The sequence below is a fragment of the Oncorhynchus mykiss genome, chromosome 5 (assembly GCF_057628025.1).
Source record: "Oncorhynchus mykiss isolate SJ-2025 chromosome 5, ASM5762802v1, whole genome shotgun sequence".
Classification (NCBI taxonomy): domain Eukaryota; kingdom Metazoa; phylum Chordata; class Actinopteri; order Salmoniformes; family Salmonidae; genus Oncorhynchus; species Oncorhynchus mykiss.
This window is the reverse complement of record NC_143026.1, coordinates 53,860,400-53,879,877: the sequence shown is the minus strand read 5'-3', so window position 1 is coordinate 53,879,877 and position 19,478 is coordinate 53,860,400. Positions and strand designations below refer to the sequence as shown.

Here is a 19,478-nt window from a genome sequence, read left to right as displayed (position 1 = left end):
CATTATTGAGTTGTTGTAACTAAAAACAGTAGGCCTTTAATTTGTATATGTAAAGTACATTCACGTTACATTGTTTTTTGATTATTATTCAATTCGTTTTGTCAGTTTTTCTATCGTTAGAATTTTAGATGATGTTTTAAACTGTCTGTGCTTGACAAGATTGAATTATATGAAGAATCAAACCCAACATAATAAAGAATAAAGATTTTTGAAACTGCAGTAAACGTGCAGTAACTGCAGTTGACTGTGGTATTTTGGATGCTGTAATTGCATTATAACTGCAGTTCAACTGCTCTATTATTCTGCAGTTATACTGCCCTCTAACTGCAGTTACAATGCAAAATTACTGCAGTAAAAAAAACTGTTGCTTTGGACGTAGTATTTGCAACATACTGTAGTTATACTGCACTCTAACTGCAGTCTTCTTTCGTAATGGATGCGATACTTCAGTTCTTTATTAATTATTCTTTTGTTACATTTTACATTTCATTCTAACTTCATTCTCACACAACCAATTCTTTGAACATCTCCAAATGTGTATCTCCAGCAAGATACTGCATTAATTGTAATGTTGGCAACATCTCTACTGTATACAGTACTTTGTCTGCTTGGCCTCATACAAATGATGATACAAAGGGTCATTGCATCCATGTTTTATGACAGTGGGTAAAGATGAGTATCCATTTATCTTCTTAACCAAAATAAGATTGTTTCCCAGAACAGTAGTAGCACAGGACAGTGCTGCTGTTGTTGAGGGGCTTCAGAAGGGTCGGTTTCTGGAGCGTGTGTTGATCAGTCCAAGAACAGAGAAGGCACTTGCTGCAGCCGTCACCAAACTGATAGCTCCAATGGCCCGTGTGGCCTGTGGACGTGGGAAAAACACAATTGTAACTTGAATACAATAACATCTAATGTAGTATCATGAAATTATAAGTGTATGGTGGTGGAAAGGGAGACAACATAGTGGCTTATACCACAATATATAGATTTCAAGTCGTGATGAGGGCTAGAATGGCATTTTATACATTAGAAAAAAAGGAGAGAGTAATGCCAAATATCCAAATTGTCACAGAGGCACTTATGCATGTAAATCTGAGAGGATTATATAAGTATATGAAATATAGTGGAAACTCTACCTGCCCTGTAAGAAGGTATAATACCGGTAAACTATTATCAAATCATGATTGGACACTGAAACCTATGGGGAGTGGCTGGGTATCGATTTGGGATTGGGCATCAGCGAAGACATTGAGAGAGAGAATACAGAGCATACACAGGAAGATAGAGACAGGAAGAGTGCGAGAAAGAGAGAAAGAAGGATTGAGAGACCTGCTCAGATACCCCCTCCCCGTAGCGCAGCAAGGTGACAAAGTGCTCGCAGTTACTGCCCAACAGGTCATAAGACACCTCCTGGCCAATGAGGTCTTGAGATCGCTGAATTATGTCATCGACAGGCAATGGAGTGCGGTCGTCGTCGTATTTGTTGTTGACCCGGTACGAGTCATCTCCAACCACTTCCTTTAGAAGCTGCATTCGGACCACTGCCTTTCGACTGAACACTGACTTCACACTGGAGATGGCTGCAGCCTGACTCTCGTCTACAGGAGAGAGACAATATTAAATGGGTGTGAAGGGGTAGCATTATTATGGTTATTGAGTGGTTGGAATTCATTCAAACTTGCATGGATAAATGTGGATTTGAGTGAATCCCACCCTTTCACAATGCTGAATACATTCACAAAGGGGTGTTGACTTGTTATGCGTGTGTTTTTTTTAAAAACTCAAACGTATTGAGCAAGTTAGTGCATTTGAAGCGTTCACATTCTGTAAGATCCAATATGATACATAAAACACCAATACGACACACATACAACATATCCTAACTCAAGCTAGGATTTGCCCTCATGTCCACACTGCTTTCACTGACCAACAGGTGTCAAGTTGATGATATAACCATCTCCCAGGTACAGAGCCCAGTGCTGATAGGCCGGTCTGAAGATCTCAATGAGGTCACCAGGCTGGGGGGTCCCAGGGGGGTCAAGAGGGTTGGGGTCATTAGAGGCCATCTATAGGGAAAGGAAGTGATGTCAGAAGATTTACACACATGCTCAACAATGTAGGATATTGCCTCCATTTACAATCAACATACTATTATTTAGTATCGAAAAACACTCAAATGGTTTACAAACCACAACCTCTCTCCACATGTGTAAGGGGCTGAGGTCACCGCTGCTAATTTAACCATCAAACTCTCTCCTATCACTATGGGTTCAATGAAGTTCAATGAGGAGAGTAACCCCTTTCTCCCTGAATACAATATTCATGTACTCTGAGGTCCCAAAGATGTATATTTATTTTAATTTTATTTCACCTTTATTTAACCAGGTTGACCAGTTGAGAGCAAGTTCTCATTTACAACTGCGACCTGGCCAAGATAAAGCAAAGCGGTGCGATGAGTGCAGATGAGGATGTGCAAGTCGAAATACTGGTATGCAAAAGAGCAGAAAAACAAATATGGGGATGAGGTATGTACAGTGCCTTGCGAAAGTATTCGGCCCCCTTGAACTTTGCGACCTTTTGCCACATTTCAGGCTTCAAACATAAAGATATAAAACTGTATTTTTTTGTGAAGAATCAACAACAAGTGGGACACAATCATGAAGTGGAATGACATTTATTGGATATTTCAAACTTTTTTAACAAATCAAAAACTGAAAAATTGGGCGTGCAAAATTATTCAGCCCCTTTACTTTCAGTGCAGCAAACTCTCTCCAGAAGTTCAGTGAGGATCTCTGAATGATCCAATGTTGACCTAAATGACTAATGATGATAAATACAATCCACCTGTGTGTAATCAAGTCTCCGTATAAATGCACTTTGGGGCTTTAGTGACAAAATGGATGGCACTGTGATAGACTGCATCCAATTTACTGAGTAGAGTGTTGGAGGCTATTTTATAAATGACATCGCCGAAGTCAAGGATCGGTAGGATAGTCAGTTTTACGAGGGTATGTTTGTCAGCATGAGTGAAGGAGGCTTTGTTGCGAAATAGGAATCCGATTCTAGATTTAACTTTGGATTGGAGATGCTTAATGTGAGTCTGGAAGGAGAGTTTACAGTCTAGCCAGACACCTAGGCATTTATAGTTGTCCACATATTCTAAGTTAGAACCGTCCAGAGTGGTGATGCTAGTCAGGCGGGCGGGTGCGGGCAGCGATCAGTTGAACAGCATGCATTTCATTTTACTAGCATTTAAGAGCGGTTGGAGGCCACGGAAGGAGAGATGTATGGCATTGAAGCTCGTCTGGAGGTTAGTTAACACAGTGTCCAAAGAAGGGCCAGAGGTATACAGAAGGGTGTCGTCTGCATAGAGGTGGATCAAAGAATCACCCGCAGCAAGAGCGACATCACTGATATATACAGAGAAAAGAGTCGGCCCAAGAATTTAACCCTGTGGCACCCCCATAGAGACTGCCAGAGGTCCGGACAACAGGCCCTCCGATTTGACACACTGATCTCTATCTGAGAAGCAGTTAGTGAACCAGGCGAGGCAGCCATTAGAGAAACCAAGGCTGTTGAGTCTGCCGATAAGAATACGGTGATTGACAGAGTCGAAAGCCTTGGCCAGGTCATTGAAGACGGTTGCACAAGTACTGTCTTTTATCAATGGTGGTTATGATATTGTTTAGGACCTTGAGCGTGGCTGAGGTGCACCCATGACCAGCTTGGAAACCAGATTGCATAGCGGAGAGGTACTGTGGGATTCGAAATCGTCGGCGATCTGTTTGTTCACTTGACTTTCGAAGACTCTAGAAAGGCAGGGCAGGATTGATATAGGTCTGTAACAGTTTGGGTATAGCGTGTCTCCCCCATTGAAGAGGGGGATGACCGCGGTTCAATCTTTAAGAATCTCAGACGATACAAAAGAGAAGTTGATCAGACTAGTAATAGGGGTTGCAACAATGGTGGTGGATAATTTTAGGATGAGATGGTCCAGATTGTCTATCCCAGCTGATTTGTAGGGATGCAGATTTTGCAGCTCTTTCAGAACATCAGCTGTCTGGATTTGGGTGAAGGTAAAGCGGGGGGGGGGGGCTTGGGCCAGTAGCTGCGGGAGGTGCAGAGCTGTTGTCCGGGGTTGGGGTAGCCAGGTGGAAAGCATGGCCAGCCGTAGAGAAATGCTTATCGATATTCTCGATTATTGTGGATTTATCAGTGGTGAAAGTGTTTCCTTGTCTCAGTGTAGTTGGCAGCTGGGAGGAGGTACTCTTATTCTCCATGGACTTTAGTGTCCCAAAACTTTTTGGAATTAGTGCTGCAGGATGCAAATTTCTGTTTGAAAAAGCTAGCCTTTGCTTTCCTAACTGACTCTGTGTATTGGTTCCTGACTTCCCTGAATAGTTGCATATTGTGGGGACTATTTGATACTAGTGCAGTACGCCACAGGGTGTTTTTGTGCTGGTCAAGGGCAGTCAAGTCTGGAGTGAACCAAGGGCTATATCTGGAAAGCACTTTTAAAGAACAACCAGGCATCCTCTCGCGATGGGATGAGGTCAATACCCTTCCAGGATACCCAGGCCAGGTCGATTAGAAAGGCCTGCTCGCTGAAGTGTTTTAGGGAGCGTTCGACAGTGATGAGGGTGGTCGTTTGACCGCGGACCCATAACAGACGCAGGCAATGATCGCTGAGATCCTGGTTGAAGACAGCAGAGGTGTATTTAGAGGGTTAGTTGGTCAGGATGATATCTATGAGGGTGCCCATGTTTATGGATTTGCGATTGTACCTGGTAGGTTTTTTGATAATTTGTGTGAGATTGAGGGCACCTAGCTTAGATTGTAGGATGGCTGGGGTGTTAAGCATATCCCAATTTAGGTCACCTAGCAGTACAAACTCTGAAGATAGACGGGGGGCAATCAATTCACATATGGTGTCCAGGGCACAGCTGGGAGCTGAGGGGGATCTACTGTATAACAAGTGGCGACAGTGAGGGACTTATTTCTGGAGAGATGGATCTAGCTCGAACTGTTTGGGCATAGACCTGGATAGTATGACAGAACTGTGCAGGCTCTCTCTACAGTAGATTGCAATTCCGCCCCCTTTAGCAGTTCTGTCTTGGCGGAAAATGTTGTAGTTGGGGATGGAAATTTCAAATTCTTTGGTGGCCTTCCTAAGCCAGGATTCAGACACGGTTAGGACATCAGGGTTGGCGGAGTGTGCTAAAGCAGTGAATAAAGCAAACTTAGGGGGGAGGCTTCTGAGGTTAACATGCATGAACCCAAGGCTTTTACGGTTGCAGAAGTCAGCAAATGGGTTAACCTCTATATCACCAGAGTACCATGTACACTGACAAAAGTTATACCCTAAAACACATCAGTGTCTGTGACTAATGCTACTGGTTTAAATAAAAAATAAAAACTGTATTTGGTGAGTGCACATGTATTTATTTATTTAAATGAATCACAAATAGTTTTCTTATTTCTAGACTTTGTGTAGAGAATGGCAGTTGCACACTCTACAGACAATTAATTTCAAGTCAGTCCTCAAGGGAATTAGTTATACATTTAATAAGAAAAATAATAATAATTGTAATTCAAGAAAATTAAATCCTAATAGCAAAATGTTCCCATCCATATAAGGGTCTATCTCCCAACCTGCCCCATATACAGTAGCTAAGTTGAAGGTCAACAGGGTCATAGACATACAGTAGATATAGGCCTATACATATTAATCATGCCAAAGACAATTGAGGTGAAAATAAGAAACTTTCGCACACAAAACGTTACTCACAGTAGAGGTTGCACTTTTTCTATCCATCCCACATCATGCTTCCACAAATTCTGAAAGAAGAAACATGGATGAAACCATGTCACCCCCCCCATCACCATCTGTTTGAGAGTAGACCTTATAGTTCAGTGTTTCCCAACCCTGGTCCTCGAGTACCACCAACAGTACACATTTTTATTATAACAATGGACAAGCACACCTGATTCAGCTTGTCACAATAATCATAAAGCCCTCAATGAGCTGAATGAGGTGTGTGTCCAGGACTACAACAAAAATGTTTGCTTGTTGGAGGTACTCGAGGACCAAGGCTGGGAAACACTGCTATAGTTATCCTTGTGCTATTGACTGCATTCCTACTATGCATATCTGTGCCATACCCAAATGGTATTTTCATAACAACTATTCTCTGAAAAACATGTTCAATCAATAAAAAAGGAAAGGAGAGAGACGATAAAATGTACTTGAATTTTGATGTTTCTTTTGTGGTAATATTCTTCGATCATGGTAGGTGATCTAATTTCACAGAGAGAGAAAGTGCTGGAGAACAGGGTACAATGTAGTGGGTAAGGTCACACACATACACACAGAGACAATACACCAAGCTCTTGTGCCACGCACAGTCACAATGGGACCTACATAATAGAGAAACTGACAGAAAATGTGTTTGTCACCACTGAAAGTAATCAGACTTTGACATTGGGGGGGAAAAACATTTATAAATGTTTAGGGAGCATTTATAATGAGTGTCAAAGTCATAGTTCAAGAACATATATGTGTAAAATTAGAGACAATATAGTCCAATACATGTAAAGGGAAGATAAAATGTCCATACATTTGTATTCGGCCACACAGAGAATATCTCTGAGTACACCTGGCATGTGATGAAATCTATAGCATCCTGGGAGAGCTATGTGTGTATCCATGTTATCATTAATTCATAAGTCTGAAGCTATGTGGTGGAACATTAAACCATGTTTAGTGATGTTATTTACAAAATGAGCACATAAATATTTGTGTACTTCAAATTAAATTATACTTGACATAATTCAATGTAGGTCCTATAGCCTAAAAGTGTGTTACTTTATTACAACTTCAGAATACTATTCAACTGTATACAAAAACAAAGAAGTAATACTTACTCGAACACTAACACCTTTTTCTTCCTCTCCATTTTAGTGCTCCATGATTTATAGCCGCACGTTTTGAAAGTCAGATGAGGGAAATAATTCAATCCAAGTCCTTGTGATGGTCGGTTATCTGAGGGAAAAATCTAACTTATTCGGATTAGAGTCCCTCTGATTGCTTGGTGAAAATTGAAGCGGTGCTTGAGGTCCTGCAGGTAGGTAGTGTTTCATGTGCATACGTCGTGGTATGGTATCGACTTTGACAGATGATGACAGTCACCGGGTTACTGCCACAGTTCACTGATGCTAGAAGGCTGTCCCTTCCATAGCAGCACTGACAGTGTGTATTCATAGTGTATCAATAAAGAATGCTTTGATATTATGTAGTAAGATGACTGACCATTCCTGCAACAAATTATCATCACTGGCATGGAAATTATGTACATAAGTCAGTTTGTGGCTGAGCCTTGAATATTTTTTTATGTAATGAATTATAATGAGGTCTGTTTTGAATAGGCTGTAATATAATTCCAATAGACCATTTTCTTAAGTTATACACTAATTCTCTCCCAGGAGGGCAGTACGTAGCCTACCTGTCTGTATTTATTTTATTTAGGCTATTTCATGTAGTCAGCGGTATTGGGCAAATCTTGTAGGCTACTAAATGACAGGTGCAATGTTACCCATGGGTATTTTTTATTTAACTAGGCAAGTCTGTTAAGAACAAATTCTTATTTACAATGACGTCCTAAGAACAGTGGGTTAACTGCCTTGTTCAGGGGCAGAACAATACATTTTTACCCAATGCTGGCCCAATGCTCTAACCACTAGGCTACCTGCCGCCCCGAATGCTAGCTAGCTAGCTAGTTAGCATTTACAGTATTGCAGATAGTAACTCGTAAGGTCATATTCGGGTTAATCTGTTAACATGCACCTTTGATATCCTGCCCACTGTAACGGTTGTCTTGGGTGGAAGAAGGATCGGACCAAGGTGCAGCGTGGTAAGTGTCCATAATGTATTTTAATATAGACAAATGAACACTCGAACAAAAACAATAAACAATGACGTGAATTACAAAACCGAAACAGTACCGTGTGGCGATAAACACTCACACGGAAACAAACACCCACAATTCAAAAGTGAAACCCAGGCTACCTAAGTATGATTCTCAATCAAAGACAACTAACGACACTTGCCTCTGATTGAGAACCATACTAGGCTGAAACAGAAACCAAACATAGAAAAACAAACAGACCACCCACCCCAACTCACGTCCTGACCATACTAAATAAAGACAAAACAAAGGAAATAAAGGTCAGAACATGACACCCACGAATATATCTGTAACCATGAAAAAACAGAATATTCCTAAATTGAATAGTAACTGAAATCTGGACACCGACTGTAGGCCTATAACCTCTCACATGTAGCGTAATATTAACTCCTGCAGAATTATGCATTTCTTGCAGTAAAATGATACAACAAATGTTAATTTTGTCTCGGGAACAGCAGTGGAGAAATATAATTTATTTCTTTCAGCATCTCTTGAGAAAATGCAAAGCCTGTGTAATGCATTCTTTGACACTGTATGCAAGTAGACAGTATTTCAACCACAAGCAAGATGATGCCGACAGATGGTTGTCTAGCTTCTAGTCCTTAGGAAACTATGCAGTATTTTTTATTTTTTTAATGTATTATTTCTTACATTGTTAGCCCAGAAAATCTTAAGTGTTATTACATACAGCCGGGAAGAACTATTGGATATCAGAGCAACGTCAACTTACCAACATTACGACCAGGAATACGACTTTCCCGAAGTGGATATTTTGTTTGCACAACCACCCAGAGCATTGGGTCTAACCCCAGAGGCCGACCCAAAACAACGTCGCCGCAGAAGAGGTAGACATAACGACCTCCTGGTCAGACTTCAAAGGTGTGCACACCACCAACCACGTCCGAGTATATTACTCACCAATGTCCAGTCTCTAGACAACAAGGTAGACAAAATTAGGGCAAGGTTTTCTTTCCAGAGAGACATCAAAGATTATAACATTCTCTGTTTCACGGAAACATGGCTCTCAGGATATGTTGTCGGAGTCTGTACAGCCACCTGGATTCTTCATGCGTCGCGCCGACAGAAATAAACCTCCCTTCTGGGAAAAAGAAGGGTGGCAGTGTATGCTTCATGATTAATGACTCATGGTGTAATCGTAACAACATACAGGAATGTACTTTTGTTTACCTGACCTAGAATTCCTTACAATTAAATGCAGACCATATTATCTCCAAAAATAATTATCGTCGGTGATTGTCACAGCCGTGTATATCCCCCCTCAAGCCGATACTACAACGGCCCTAAAGGAACTTCACTGGACTCTATGCAAACTGGAAACCATATATCCTGAGGCTTCATTTATTGTAGCTGAGGATTTTAACAAAGCAAATTTGAGAACAAGGCTACCTAAATTCTACCAGCATATTGATTGTAGCACTTGTGTGGGTAATACAGTGGATCACTGCTACTTTAACTTCCGCGATGCATACAAGGCCCTCCCCTGCCCTCCCTTCGGCAAATATGACGACGACTCCATTTTGATACTAGGCAGAAACTCTAACAGGATGTTCCCATGACAAGAACTATTCAATGCTGTTCTGACCAATCGGAATCCACGCTTCAAGATTGTTTTGAACATGCAGACTGGGAAATGTTCCGGGCAGCCTCGGAGAATAACATTTATTTATACGCTGATTCAGTGAGAGAGTTCAAATAGAAGCACATTGGAGATGTTGTACCCACTGTGACTATTAAAACCTACCCTAACCAGAAACCGTGTATAGATGGCGACATTCGCGCAAAACTGAAAGGGCGAACCATCGCATTTAACCATGGAAAGATGGACTGGGAATATGGCCGAGTATAATGTAGTTATTCCCTCCGCAATGCAATCAAACAAGCAAAATGTCGGTATAGGAACAAAGTGGAGTCGCAGTTCAACGGCTCAGAGACGAGACATATGCGGCAGGGTCTACAGGCAATCACTGACTACAAAAAGAAAACCAGCCATGTCACAGACACCGTCTTGCTTCCAGACAAACTAAACATGTTACGGTGCGTGAATGAGGACCCAAAAGCGAATCAACTTAAACAGAGCTTCTTTAATTACCAAACATAGGTAGGCTCAGATGGACCGGCAGATTCCGACAGGACAGGACAAGGTTACAGCAAACATGACGACAGTCTGGTTCAGGCATGAATGACACAAACAAACAAGAATCCGACAAGGACAGGAGCAGAAACAGAGAGAGATATAGGGACCTAATCAGAGGGACAAAAGGGAACAGGTGGGGAACGGGGTGAATGGGTAGTTAGAGGAGACAAGGGACAGCTGGGGGAAAGCGGGGGAGAAAAGGTAACCTAACACGACCAGCAGAGGGAGACAGGGTGAAGGGAAAGGACAGAGACAAGACAACATGACAGTACCCCCCCACTCACCGAGCGCCTCCTGGCGCACTCGAGGAGGAAACCTGGCGGCCACGGAGGAAATCATCAATCAGCGCACGGTCCAGCACGTCCCGAGAGGGAACCCAACTCCTCTCCTCAGGACCGTACCCCTCCCAGTCAACTAGGTACTGATGACCACGGCCCCGAGGACGCATGTCCAAGATCTTACGGACCCTGTAGATAGGTGCGCCCTCGACAAGGATGGGGGGGGGGGGGGGAAGACGAGCGGGGGCGCGAAGAACGGGCTTAACACAGGAGACATGGAAGACAGGGTGGACGCGACGAAGATATCGCGGAAGAAGAAGTCGCACTGCGACAGGATTAATGACCTGAGAGATACGGAATGGACCAATGAACCGCGGGGTCAACTTGCGAGAAGCCGTCTTAAGGGGAAGGTTCTGAGTGGAGAGCCAAACTCTCTGACCGCGACAATACCTAGGGCTCTTAGTTCTACGCTTATTAGCAGCTCTCACAGTCTGCGCCCTATAACGGCAAAGTGCAGACCTGACCCTCTTCCAGGTGCGCTCGCAACGTTGGACAAAAGCCTGAGCGGAGGGGACGCTGGACTCGGCGAACTGAGATGAGAACAACGGAGGCTGGTACCCGAGGCTACTCTGAAAAGGAGATAGCCCGGTCGCAGACGAAGGAAGCGAGTTGTGGGCGTATTCTGCCCAGGGGAGCTGTTCTGACCAAGACGCAGGGTTGCGAAAAGAAAGACTGCGTAAGATGCGACCAATAGTCTGATTGGCCCGTTCTGCTTGACCGTTAGACTGGGGGTGAAAGCCGGAAGAGAGACTGACGGAAGCCCCAATCAAACGGCAAAACTCCCTCCAAAATTGAGACGTGAATTGCGGACCTCTGTCCGAAACGACGTCTGACGGAAGGCCATGAATTCTGAAAACATTCTCGATGATGATTTGTGCCGTCTCTTTAGCAGAAGGAAGCTTAGCAAGGGGAATGAAATGAGCCGCCTTAGAGAACCTATCGACAACCGTAAGAATAACAGTCTTCCCCGCTGACGAAGGCAGTCCGGTGACAAAATCTAAGGCGATGTGAGACCACGGTCGAGAGGGAATAGGAAGCGGCCTGAGACGGCCGGCAGGAGGAGAGTTACCGGACTTAGTCTGCGCGCAGACCGAACAAGCAGCCACGAAACGACGCGTGTCATGCTCCCGGGTGGGCCACCAGAAACGCTGGCGAATGGAAGCAAGCGTACCCCGAACGCCAGGGTGGCCGGCTAACTTGGCAGAGTGAGCCCACTGAAGAACGGCCAGACGAGTAGGAACGGGAACGAAAAGAAGGTTCCTAGGACAAGCGCGCGGCGACGGAGTTTGAGTGAGTGCTTGCTTTACCTGCCTCTCAATTCCCCAGACAGTCAACCCGACAACACGCCCCTCAGGGAGAATCCCCTCGGGGTCAGTGGAGGCTACTGAAGAACTGAAGAGACGAGACAAAGCATCAGGCTTGGTGTTCTTAGAGCCCGGACGATAAGAAATCACGAACTCGAAACGAGCGAAAAACAGCGCCCAACGCGCCTGACGCGCATTAAGTCGTTTGGCAGAACGGATGTACTCAAGGTTCCTATGGTCAGTCCAAACGACAAAAGGAACGGTCGCCCCCTCCAACCACTGTCGCCATTCGCCTAGGGCTAACCGGATGGCGAGCAGTTCGCGGTTACCCACATCATAGTTACGTTCCGACGGCGACAGGCGATGAGAAAAATACGCGCATGGGTGGACCTTGTCGTCAGAGAGGGAGCGCTGAGAAAGGATGGCTCCCACTCCCACCTCTGACGCGTCAACCTCGACAACGAACTGTCTAGAGACGTCAGGTGTAACAAGGATAGGAGCGGATGTAAAACGATTCTTGAGGAGATCAAAAGCTCCCTGGGCGGAAACGGACCACTTAAAGCACGTCTTGACAGAAGTAAGGGCTGTGAGAGGAGCTGCCACCTGACCGAAATTACGGATGAAACGACGATAGAAGTTCGCGAAGCCGAGAAAGCGCTGCAGCTCGACGCGTGACTTAGGGACGGGCCAATCAATGACAGCTTGGACCTTAGCGGGATCCATCTTAATGCCTTCAGCGGAAATAACAGAACCGAGAAATGTGACGGAGGAGGCATGAAAAGTGCACTTCTCAGCCTTCACAAAAAGACAATTCTCTAAAAGGCGCTGGAGGACACGTCGAACGTGCTGAACATGAATCTGGAGTGACGGTGAAAAAATCAGGATATCGTCAAGGTAAACGAAAACAAAGATGTTCAGCATGTCTCTCAGGACATCATTGACTAATGCCTGAAAGACAGCTGGAGCGTTAGCGAGGCCGAAAGGAAGAACCCGGTATTCAAAGTGCCCTAACGGAGTGTTAAACGCCGTCTTCCACTCGTCCCCCTCCCTGATGCGCACGAGATGGTAAGCGTTACGAAGGTCCAACTTAGTGAAAAACCTGGCTCCCTGCAGGATCTCGAAGGCTGAAGACATAAGAGGAAGCGGATAACGATTCTTCACTGTTATGTCATTCAGCCCTCGATAATCTATGCAGGGGCGCAGAGACCCGTCCTTCTTCTTGACAAAAAAAAACCCCGCTCCGGCGGGAGAGGAGGAGGGGACTATGGTACCGGCGTCAAGAGCTACAGACAAATAATCTTCGAGAGCCTTACGTTCGGGAGCCGACAGAGAGTATAGTCTACCCCGGGGGGGGGTGGTTCCCGGAAGGAGATCAATACTACAATCATACGACCGGTGTGGAGGAAGAGAGGTGGCCCTGGACCGACTGAACACCGTGCGCAGATCGTGATATTCCTCCGGCACCCCTGTCAAATCACCAGGCTCCTCCTGTGAAGAAGAGACAGAGGAAACAGGAGGGATAGCAGACATTAAACATTTCACATGACAAGAGACGTTCCAGGAGAGGATAGAATTACTAGACCAATTAATGGAAGGATTATGACAAACTAGCCAGGGATGGCCCAAAACAACAGGTGTAAAAGGTGAACGAAAAATTAAAAAAGAAATGGTTTCACTATGATTACCAGAAACAGTGAGGGTTAAAGGTAGCGTCTCACGCTGAATCCTGGGGAGAGGACTACCATCCAGGGCGAACAAGGCCGTGGGCTCCTTTAACTGTCTGAGAGGAATGTCATGTTCCCGAGCCCAGGTCTCGTCCATAAAACAGCCCTCCGCCCCAGAGTCTATTAAGGCACTGCAGGAAGCTGACGAACCGGTCCAGCGTAGATGGACCGACAAGGTAGTGCAGGATCTTGAAGGAGAGACAGGAGTAGTAGCGCTCACCAGTAGCCCTCCGCTTACTGACGAGCTCTGGCCTTTTACTGGACATGAAGTGACAAAATGACCAGCGGAACCGCAATAGAGACAGAGGCGGTTGGTGATTCTCCGTTCCCTCTCCTCAGTCGAGATGCGGATACCTCCCAGCTGCATGGGCTCAGCACCCGAGCCGGCAGAGGAAGATGGTAGTGATGCGGAGAGGGAGGCGACGGAGAGCGCGAGCTCCTTTCCACGAGCTCGGTGACGAAGATCAACCCGTCGCTCAATGCGAATAGCGAGTTCAATCAAGGAATCCACGCTGGAAGGAACCTCCCGGGAGAGAATCTCATCCTTTACCTCTGCGCGGAAACCCTCCAGAAGACGAGCGAGCAAGGCCGGCTCGTTCCAGCCACTGGAGACAGCAAGAGTGCGAAACTCAATAGAGTAGTCTGTTATGGATCGATTGCCTTGACATAGGGAAGACAGGGCCCTGGAAGCCTCCTCCCCAAAAACAGATCGATCAAAAACCCGTATCATCTCCTCCTTAAAGTCTTGATACTGGTTAGTACACTCAGCCCTTGCCTCCCAGATTGCCGTGCCCCACTCACGAGCCCGTCCAATAAGGAGAGATATGACGTAGGCGACACGAGCAGTGCTCCTGGAGTAAGTGTTGGGCTGGAGAGAAAACACAATATCACACTGGGTGAGGAACGAGCGGCATTCAGTGGGCTCCCCAGAGTAACACGGCGGGTTATTGATTCTGGGCTCCGGAGATTCGAAAGCCCTGGAAGTGGCCGGTGGATCGAGGCGGAGATGGTGAACCTGTTCTGTGAGGTTGGAGACTTGGGTGGCCAGGGTCTCAACGGCATGTCGAGCAGCAGACAATTCCTGCTTGTGTCTGCCTAGCATCGCTCCCTGGATCTCGACGGCTGAGTGGAGAGGATCCGAAGTCGCTGGGTCCATTCTTGGTCGGATTCTTCTGTTACGGTGCGTGAATGAGGACCCAAAAGCGAATCAACTTAAACAGAGCTTCTTTAATTACCAAACATAGGTAGGCTCAGATGGACCGGCAGATTCCGACAGGACAGGACAAGGTTACAGCAAACATGACGACAGTCTGGTTCAGGCATGAATGACACAAACAAACAAGAATCCGACAAGGACAGGAGCAGAAACAGAGAGAGATATAGGGACCTAATCAGAGGGACAAAAGGGAACAGGTGGGGAACGGGGTGAATGGGTAGTTAGAGGAGACAAGGGACAGCTGGGGGAAAGCGGGGGAGAAAAGGTAACCTAACACGACCAGCAGAGGGAGACAGGGTGAAGGGAAAGGACAGAGACAAGACAACATGACAAAACACCTTCTTTGCCCGCTTTGAGGATAATACAGTGCCCCCGACACGGCACGCTACTAAGGACTGCGGGTCCCCCCTCTCCTTCTTCTTGGCCGACGTGAGTAAGACATTTAAACGTGTTAACCCAAGCAAGGCTGCTGGCCCAGATGGTATGCCTAGCCGCGTCCTCAGAGCATGCGCAGACCAGCTGGTGTGTTTACGGACATTTTCAATCTCTCCCTGTCCCAGTCTGCTGTCCCTACATAATTCAAGATGGCCACCATTGTCCCTGTACCCAAGAAGGCAAAGATAACTAAATGACTATCGCCCCATAGCACTTCTGTCATCATCGTGCTTTGAGAGACTAGTCAAGGATCATATCACCTCCACCTTACCTGCCACGATAGACCCATTCCGAGCTGTTGTTTTGCCACTGAACAAGGCACTGTTCCCTGTTTAGGCCGTCATTGTAAATAAGAATTTGGTCTTAACTGACTTGCCTATTTAAATAAAGGTTCAATAAATAAAACATATTTGCATACCGCCCCAATAGGTCCACAGACGACGCAATCGCCATCACACTGCACAATCTCATCTGGACAAGAGGAATACCTCTGTAAGAATGCTGTTAATTGATTACAACTTAGCATTCAACAGCATAATACCCTCCAAGCTCATCATTAAGCTTGAGGCCCTGGGTCTCAACCCCACCCTGTGCAATTGGTTACTGGACTTTCTGACGGGCCACCCCCAGGTGGTGAAGGTAAGAAACAACATCTCCGCTTCGCTGATCCTCAATACTGGGGCCCCACAAGGGTGTGTGCTCAGCCCCCTCATGTACTCCTTGTTCATCCATGACTGCGTGGCCATGCACGCCTCCAACTCAATCATCAATTTTGCAGACGACACAACAGTAGTGGGCTTGATTACCAACAATGACGAGACAGCCTACAGGGAGGAGGTGAGGGCACTCGGAGTGTGGTGTCTGGAAAACAACCTCTCACTCAACGTCAACAAAGGAGATGATCATGGACTTCAGGAAACAGCAGAGGAAACACCTCCTATCCACATCGACGGGACAGCAGTGGAGAAGGTGGAAAGTTCAGTTCCTCGGCATACACATCACGGACAAACTGAAATGGTACACCCACGCAGACAGTGTAGTGAAGAAGGTGCAACAGCGCCTCTTCAACCTCAGGAGGTTGCACAACCACAAGCCCCTCCAGAGGGTGGTGCGGTCTGCACAACGCAAGCTACCTGCCCTCCAGGACACACCTATTGCACCCGATGTCACAGGAAGGTCAAAAAGATCAGCAATAATAAAATATGCACCCAAGAAGAACTGAAAAAATGGTCATTGTTTTCTCAGCTTTTCATTTCCTTAAAACCCACCAAACTGGCATTTGGACATATTGCACAGGGACAGTCTTTCCATTGTTTTGGAGTTATGGTGTTTTCTCCCTGGTCCCTAAAAGAAAAGACATTTATCAGTGTTAAATAGATTACTAATGCATTCATTCTATCAATGTAAGACATTCTGGTTAACACATTTATTTAGTCTTCTGGAGCAACAAGTTATGACAGAAGAGAAGCTGCATGTATCTAAATATAGTTGACAAACAAATGGGCTTACCAAAAGCAGAAAGTTGTGTCGTGTCTTTAGTATCCTTAATGTGATGACATACTATTTTATCAAATCGATTACCTAATGTTTAATTGATTACATGATTTAATTAAATCAAGCAACAATTTACTCATTAATGACCTGGGGCACCACAGAGAAATTTATTTAAGGAGTTCGGTCTTCCGAATTAACTCTTAGAGATCTCAAGATCTTATAAGGGCACAAGGCGAGACCCAGATGCAGACACAGGAGGTGTAACGGCTGTCTTCCTCCTCCTCCAACGAGGAGCAAGCAAACACTGAAACAAAACAATAAACGACACGTGAAATAACCAACCGAAACAGTTCCGTGTGGAACACACAGACATAGAAAACACAAGTGGGAAAAGGCTACCTAAGTATGATTCTCAATTAGAGACAACTAATGACACCTGCCTCTGATTGAGAACCGTACCAGGCCAAACGCAAACACAACATAGAAAACAGAACATAGACAACCCACCCAACTCACGCCCTGAACATACTGAAACAAAGACAAATCAAAGGAACTAAGGTCAGAACGGGACAGGAGGCAGATGGTTGGAGTCTTAGATGTTTATTAATCCAAAAAGGGTTAGGCAAGAGAATGGTCGTGTACAGGCACAAAGTCAAAACCAGTTCTGAGTCTAGTAGGTACCGAAGGGCAAGCAGGCTCGAGGTCAGGGCAGGCAGAATGGTCAGGCAGGCGGGAATGGAGTCCAGAAAACAGGCAAGGGTCAAAACCAGGAGGACTAGCAAAAGAGAATAGAAAAAGGAGTATGGGAAAAAACGTGTTGGTTGACTTAACACACATACAAGACGAACTGGAACAGAGAGAAAGGAAACACAGGGAAAATAAGCGACACCTGGAGAGGGTGGAGACAATAACAAGGACAGGTGAAACAGATCAGGTTGTGACAGATCTCTTACATTTCAGTCATCAGTCATTAATTATTCTTTACCTTCTATCAGTCTCATCTGAATGTTGCAAAATTCTTGGTTATCTGCACGAACCCTAGTTTCCATAATGAATCAGCAATATACAAATTGGCTTAACTTTTTTTTTACTAACTAAATAATCACAGAAATACATAACAAACCATAGATATTGGTTACTAGCAATGATAGAAAAGTCCCTAGTGGGCTAAGCCGACATGACAGCTTGGTAGAAAAAAGGAAAGGGGTGAGACTGAGAAAGAGCGGGAAAGACAAAATGGATTCATAACACACAGTCTATAATTATATTAATTAAAATGTCAATCCTTTGCACATGAACGCTCATTAGAGAATGAGCTCATTAGAGAATGAGCTCATTAGAGAATAATTGCAATGTATATATATTTACGCCCGTATGTCGTTGTCGTCTTCTCTGTTGGAATCCTCATTTGTCCTGTAGGGTTCATCAGAGTCTCTGGTTAACTTTCATTGAAGTCGCTATCTTTTGTTCATAGAATAGATGCTTCGGCAGTTGTCTGTATTCTCATTCTAGGTTTAGGTCATTTCTAGCTGCAGACTAGTAATTATGCGTCTAAGATTTGCTCTTATTCTGTAGTGATCGACTGTCTCACCATTTCCAGCCGTGTAGCCAAACTACAGCTGTTTGGTCTCCGATCTTGTAGTTTTAAACCATTTCACACGTAGCTTTAGCTACATGTTTTCTAATCTTCTTAACCATTCGAGACGTCCGGCTTACCGAGGGTCTCTTTGGGATCTTGTAGTTTAAACCACTTTACACACCAGCGTCACCTGTCATGTTTTGGTCTGGTGTGAATTTCTTCAGGAGTGGGTTTTATTCTCTTCAGAGAAAAGGGCGGTCCTAAAACGCCTAATGTGATGTCTGGGCTCACGGGGGTGTGGCCACTGACTAGTTAACCTTTACATGAAAATCGGTATCTCATTTAGAAGGTTAAGATGACATTACAACTTTTCACAAATAGTTTCATGTTTAATCACATAAGTTTCACAATATTCAGATGTAAACCTGACAGCTGGGAAATGTACACTTTAAGAGATACCGTTATGTGTGTTTCCTGTCCTCCATGAGATCACCAAATGAAACTCACTCGTCATAACTGTCCCTTAAGTGTCCACGGACCATTCCCACATTCTCAAAAGTAGAGATATTATTTAATTCTCCCATTTTGGGTATTCGAAGTTTGGCCAAGTCAAGATCATTGTTCTCTCTCTCTCTCTCCCTCAATACTGCATGTCCAAAGGGGGAGAGGGTCCCTACCAGGAATGTACGACCTGTCGTTAAATCATAAAACTGTGGAGAAAGAGAGAGAGGGAGAGTGGGGGCTATTATCCTCCCCCCAGGGCACGTCATGACAGTCGTCTTAATTAGGGGTGAAAGTGGCCAGTAGGATATACGGTCCAGTACTGAGTATCAGGAAAAGTATTTATTATGGAATTATGGTGGATCGAACTGCGCAGGTAAGATGTGTTTGTCAATCAGATGAAAACACACAACACACATGATATGTGAAGCTGAGCCTGTGCAGACTGCAAAAAAACTATAGTAAACGGGATAAGATGTTTACATGCCACAGTATTCCATCTAAGATCAGCATATCCGAATACAAGCTTTTGGGGTTTATTAGAAACAGGATATGATGTTTATATGTGTCAACTCAAAAACAGAATACTTGACTATCCTGAATAATAACGGGATATAGGTGTGCATGTAAACATAGTGCAGATCTAGCGCCCACTTTCGGCTGCCTAGGCTAGTTCAAAATGAAGGTGAAAATATAAAAGGTGCTACAGATATGATTTATTTATATTTTTACATTATAATTTCAGAAAATGTCCATAATATACCTGCA

At 44.8% G+C, this 19,478-nt stretch overlaps 1 protein-coding gene across 1 annotated transcript; it reads right to left on the bottom strand.

Annotated features, from left to right (window-relative positions):
* Positions 1-5: 5 nt before the first annotated feature.
* plaat1 (phospholipase A and acyltransferase 1) lies at positions 6-7,234 on the bottom strand. The gene is made up of 5 exons (XM_021603300.3): positions 6,925-7,234; positions 5,789-5,838; positions 1,928-2,066; positions 1,330-1,598; positions 6-862 (listed from the first exon to the last, which is right to left on the bottom strand). The coding sequence occupies exons 2-5, from the start codon at positions 5,813-5,815 to the stop codon at positions 761-763; spliced, it is 537 nt and encodes a 178-aa protein (XP_021458975.1). The 5' UTR covers positions 5,816-5,838; positions 6,925-7,234; the 3' UTR covers positions 6-760.
* Between the last annotated feature and the right edge of the window lie 12,244 nt (positions 7,235-19,478).